This window comes from Tympanuchus pallidicinctus, unplaced genomic scaffold (genome assembly GCF_026119805.1).
Source record: "Tympanuchus pallidicinctus isolate F22 unplaced genomic scaffold, pur_lepc_1.0 scaffold16, whole genome shotgun sequence".
Classification (NCBI taxonomy): domain Eukaryota; kingdom Metazoa; phylum Chordata; class Aves; order Galliformes; family Phasianidae; genus Tympanuchus; species Tympanuchus pallidicinctus.
Window position 1 is genome coordinate 3,610,402 of NW_026294679.1, and position 6,000 is coordinate 3,616,401.

The following is a 6,000-nucleotide window of genomic DNA, read 5'->3' on the forward strand; positions in this document are numbered from 1 at the left end:
ATGTTGCATTTAGAAGGAAATACTTGCTCATGCAATTTACTAGGGTGTGGATTTCATATGGTGCTGACCTTGCAATCAGGGCTGAGGGTGAGCAGCTCCCTGGAGTAACTGCCATTCTGAGCCAAAACCCATCAAAATGAGTACAAAACGTGCTGTTGCTGCTCAGTGCAGGTGGGGCAGTGCTACTCACACGTGGCTCTTCTCTCAATTCATGCCACTGATTGCAATTGTTCTGTAAATAGATGGTCTTTCATTTCCTTTCTCATTTACTCGTGCATATTTCATTTGCAGATTGTACTCCGATTATCTGTACTTTGCAAGTGCTAATAAATCTGTGGAAGATTTTCATGAAAAAGTGGCGGAATCACTGCAGCTGTTTGAGAATTGCATGCTGGATTACTCCCTGAGAGCCTGTGTCTACAACAACACCCTTAACAATGCTATGCCTGTACGTATTCCCAAAGCCATTGGATCCCTTGCTTGTGTAACAACACGCTGTGTCGAGGTTATTAAAATGCCCAAACAACTGTGCCTATAAGCATCAAGAAGTAAAACTCTCTTTTCATTTGTAAAGTGGATGACATAAATATACATGCAGGCATGTAAAAGCTGATGTATCGGCTCAGCTGTCTCACCAGTCTGTTCCCTGATGAATGCCAACAGCAATAATATGGTTGTTCTATTGTGCAGGCGTATGGAGAGCACATCTAGTGAAGATTGCAGTTTAATGTGTATGCTTTTTGCAGAACTCTCAAAAAGTAGCTCTGGCAAGGATATTCGTGATATGAAATTGCCTCAAAATCAGAAAAAAAACTGTGTATTCTTTTTCAAGGAAAGGCTAGCAGTAACTAGATAAAATTTTCTTTTTAGAATTGTGGACATCCAAAAATGATGAGAAGTACAGAAACTGCTGCCAGGAGATCAGAATGCTGAGCCTGTCGTACCAGAATTCACATGTTTAGTGTAGAACTGGCTTCAAATTTTGCTTGAGGATGAGGAGAAAGGCTTTGTAGAATAATATGGAAGAGATTGGCTTGAAGTATCAAGTCTTACTAGTTTGCCATTCAATCCTGTTTTATTTGCTAAGACTTCAAAGGGCTTGGACGGAATACTGCTTTCTTTTGTCACCAGGGTGAAGCTATTGCCTCCTCCAGTCAATAAAATAACCATAAATAGCGTACCACAGAGTTGTTTGCCAAACTGCTGTAGGAGCTGCAGGATATTCCTCTTCCTTCAGCAGGTAGATGGGAGCTGCCAGGCTTGGATGGAAGCCTCCAGGACCTCACAGATATGAGCTGCTGCCAGGCAGCGTTATGATACTTCCTAGCCATCTGATTGCACAGATGTCTTCTAGTACAGGGAAAGAACCATTTTTTCTCTCTTCTTCTGAAGCACGCTTCATTTGTTGTCTTAGGCAGCCCACAGAAAATGATATGAACACAGGCAGGTGTTTGTAATAAAACACAGATGCTAACGGTTCCTTGATGGACCTCAGCCTCTTCTTCAGCCAAGTTAATGGGCTCTTTTATGTGCATCGTTTGCTGCAGGCGTAGGGATTATTTTCCCCTAAGAGCTCATTCGATTGCCAATTGTGACTTCTTGCTAATTGTTGTAACAGAAAAGTTTTGTTCTGCTACTGGTTAATATGTTCCTGAAAGAAGAGAGGCGAATGTCATAGATGTTGTCAATGTGAGTGATGGGTGCCAACGTGTACAGAAAGGGATGCTTGTTGGCTTGTCCTTGTGGAGAATCAGTGAAAAATACGTGAATTGGAAAAAGGCATGCAGGGCCACAATGATCGAATAAAATGTGCAGATGCAGATGTTATGGGAGGGAGAGTGGCTTGGGAAACTAATGCCTTTTGATGTGCAGGACTGGGACTGGAACACTGGGACTTAGGAAGGATGTAACGTTCTGAAAGGGCAATGGTGAAAAAGAAGTCAGTACAACATACTACAGGATAGAAAATTAGGATTCTATAGCCAGGAAAGCACATTATGATAATAATGACTTCGCAGTAATTCGAAATATGGATTATTTTGCTGGAATTCAGATGTCAGCATAGGTTTCATGAGTCAATGTAAGAAACAGAAGAGACTTGTTACCTGCCTTCATCAGTTCCGTGGAAATGTGACTTGAAGTTAAGTATCTTTTATGAAAAGCACTTATGATTTGGGAATTGTGTTCCTCTCTCTTAAGCCTGAAGAGATTTGGAAAAATATTCATAAGCATAGCCAGGGGCTGGACTTCTAAGAATATCAGACAACCCTTTTAATACTGCAACTTGTTATATAAAACCAAGGTGGGGAGACAAAGACCAATTAGGTCAGGACAAGCTTTCCCATCCATTCTTGTCCTCTCTGGTGTGCACAAATTGGTGCTTCTGCCATTTGGAGTGCATGGTCAGGTTGTTTGTAAAATGATTTCTTCACCCTGAGACCATCTGCAAAGATTTCTGTAAGCTGCACTGAAAACAAGAGGAAGATTAAAACATTTTCAGGTGCTGTCTTCTCATGCGAAGACCTTCTAGAGATCAAGTCTGGGAGTTTTGCCCACAAGACACGGGCAAGTGTTGGTTTGTTACTGCTCAAAGTACTGCAAATGAATTCTTTTCCTGTTTTTCTTTCTGTGCTTACAGGTGAGGTTGCAGGTTGGGCTTTATGTTGTGTATCTTTTGGACTGGCTGACTGTTTTTGACAAAGATCAGATACTCGTTCTTCGCTTAGAGGACCACGCATCAAATGTGAAATACACCATGCACAAGGTGTTCCAGTTTCTGGATCTGGGTAGGTGTTCTCTGGCTGCTTGGAGATAAGTACACGCAAAATTGTTGTTGTCCTTCCTCTAGGTCACTTTTGCTTTATCCGCAGACAAAACAGAAATGCGTGAATCTGTCTTGAAGGATACATTAATGTTGTTGTCTTGAGTCAAATAAAATTCCCAAATTCCCATCAAACAATTGGTATTAGGAGAACTTAAGGCTGCATTAAGAAAAAAACCCAAAACTTTGCACAGCATGGAGTGAGTTTACCAGAAAGAAGCCAGCCCTGCTTCTGAAGGCAGGCAGGGCTTGTTTGCCGTGGGCTTACATAGGTGCAAGATCTATCTCATGCAGCTTAAGTAACTTGAAGTGCTACTGGGCTGTGAATGCTGTTGCCAGCTAAAAATGATCCAGCATCTAAATCTGCATATGATAAAAGGTTGTGTTTTTAGCTGGGAAGAATGGGGAAATCATGTTTTTGCTATGTTGACTGAGATACCTGTTGCTAGTCCCTAGGCCAACTATTCCCCACTGTTGATTTGACAGTAGCAAGAGGACAAAAATATGGCTGCAAAATAGTCTGGCTGGTCCAAACACTGGTCTAGATAATGAGAAAGTTCGAATGTGTCAGATTGAACAGATAAAGAGCTTGGCATCTTCTTGAGAATGGTTTATGTTGGAAAAGCCTATGGGTTCTTATCCTTCTGTCATACATATTCCAGGATTACACCTCAGCCCTTGACTATGTGTATATACAACCATAGCTGTGTGTCAGTTTGATCCCAGTGACAGCCTCAAAAACAACAACAAAGGGCCTTTCACGACACAAGTGAGTCTAATGGAGTTTGTACCAGATATTAGACAACTCACCTCATAAAAAGAAAGAACAGTGTGTAAGAAGTTTGACTGTGCAACGGATGGGGATTTATGCTCAATGTCTTCGTTGTTTTCTGAAAACAGATCTTTTCCTTCAGAAGTGATTTATATTCCTGGTTTTAGAGATGATTAATTAATGTGAAAGAAAAAATGTATTATTTCCATATTTACTAAAAGTGATTTATTTTACTAATCTAAGCCTGCACTCAGTATTCTGAAACGTAGTCTCTGCTAACACAAATTCCATTTATCTTCCCTTGGCAAGCCTTCCAAGTTAGTCATTTGTCTTTTTTAGCAAGGGCATTGCTGGTGAAAGATATTAAGATGGTATTCTGTTTTACCACAGGACCTCTGAGTGAGAAACAAGAAGCTCTGATTACAAAAAGTCCTGCGTCAAACACCAGACGACCTGAAGACAGAAGCCTGGGACCTATGCTACCAACAACAAAGGGAATTTTAAGAGATTTCTACAGGCCTTTTAATACAAAACTGGCACAAGTTCTTTTTGATGATGCTTTTTTATGGAAGAGGACATAATCTGTAAATTTAGTGCCACAAATACAGTGCTTAAAGGAGTTTTTATTTTTTTAAATTCTATTTTTGTGCGTGGATATTTACATGTTGTTCCCATTCCAAAGAGATGCTGATTGAGGAGATGAGACTCCTTCAGTCAGCACACTTCACGACAGCTATATCACATTTTTCTCGTGAGAATGTAAAGCATCTTTGCTTATCAGTTTCTTGCAACTTCTTTTACCCCAGCAGAAGTATGGAGTGGAAATGCATTAGTACAAAGGTGATGTCTTACACTCTTGGCTGGGATGCTGAAGTGTAACCTTCTCTAAGATGCTGCAACATGGAGTTAGCATCATTTTCTTACAATTACACTTATAATCTCATTTTCAATATATGTAATTCATTTTTTTTTTTTTTTTTTTTCAAACTATCAATGTCATATAGTCATTAAATTTTTTTAATTGAATTCAGACAAAATTTTGTTGTTTCTTGTTCACCAATGGTCTTTGCTCACACTAGGATTTCTGTATCTCCTTCATTCTGAAAGTAATCTTAATAGATAATCACATTTGCATACACTTCCAATGCTAATTTATATCTTTAGTAAATGGGCTTTCCTAATCACAGTTCTTGTGGCTGTCTTAAAAGAAATTTTCTATTCACGTAAGAGTGAATGATTGAAATTTAAGTAACTGGCCATCTTCAAAGTTTAGAGAAACAAATCCATTTGACTTTGTACTTTGTTTATATTAATACAAATATATATTGTCTATTCATATCACACATTTTCCCAAGGAACAGCTGTTGGGCTTGATTTTATGTCCAGTGCTGGCCATGATGAGCTTTTGTGTAGGAACCAGAAGAAAACTTCATAAGTGATCTGAGCAGAACGCTCAGCACCGTGTGTCCTCATGGGAAAGTTATGTTAGCTGCTGAATCAATTGCATTTTGTATCTTTCCCTCTCCTGAAAAGGTGTGTATTAACAGTTAAAAAGGGGCTGGAATTAAGACTTGATGAAAAGCTATTTTAAAAACGAGAAACTTTGGATTCATTCTGATGTTTGGAATGGCTAAAATAAGTAGTTTGGGTAAGTAGTTATGGATGACCAGAATTGTTTCAGAAATGCTTACAGATGGAGTTCTTAGAGAATTGAGGGTGGATTACTTCGTGTTCTCTGAGTTAGAATCAACACGGTATGCTCAGGGAAGCTGAACTCTCATGGCCATGTATTTCTGTTTAGTTGTCAGCTGGACCCATGATCTGATGGACTTGATGATCTTCAAGGTCTTTTCCAACCGACTGATTCTGTGATGCTCTGATATTACCTTGCCAGTCCTAAATGCTACTGAGTTTTATTATTGTTTATAGTGTGTATGATTTGTTCACGAAATTAGTTTGTGCCATGCTGAGGCATGATGGTGAATTTCACTACTTGCCAGGGAGGTTCTGTCCCATTGCCTGTGTGTGCAGTCCAAATTAAAACATGCTGCACGGCCAAAATTTCTGCTCCAGGTTGGATCAGCCCCAGCACCCTTCACAGGTTCCCTGTATGAAGGTGGATGGTGATGGCCACGTGTTCCCAAGTGTGGGTAAGTTCAGCAGAGAGCTGTGCTCTGCGTGTCGCTGTGTTGTGTGTAGCCCCATAACGTGAGGAGAAGGAGCCATAACTATCAACAATATGGCAGGAGTCTATAGTCCTTCCAAAAGTGGAGTTTCCAATGGGTTTGCTTTTGCATCACCTCTTCTCTTTCATGAGCTCCAGAAAATCACGTAACATTTGATTTTCTCGAGTAATGGTGGGTATTGGGCCACTCCCCTGCACTGAGAGCATCGCTGACCTTCAGCA

The 6,000-nt window shown here is 40.1% G+C and overlaps 1 protein-coding gene across 3 annotated transcripts in view; it reads left to right on the forward strand.

Annotated features, from left to right (window-relative positions):
• CHST15 (carbohydrate sulfotransferase 15) overlaps positions 1-4,630 on the forward strand; it is a 44,825-nt gene extending 40,195 nt beyond the window's left edge. For all 3 annotated transcript variants that reach the window (XM_052676852.1, XM_052676853.1, XM_052676854.1), the window contains 3 exons: positions 292-448; positions 2,639-2,786; positions 3,984-4,630. In XM_052676852.1, the coding sequence (XP_052532812.1) occupies positions 292-448; positions 2,639-2,786; positions 3,984-4,174 (496 nt within the window). In that variant the 3' untranslated portion in view covers positions 4,175-4,630. The remainder of the gene's footprint in view (positions 1-291; positions 449-2,638; positions 2,787-3,983) is intronic.
• Positions 4,631-6,000: the final 1,370 nt, after the last annotated feature.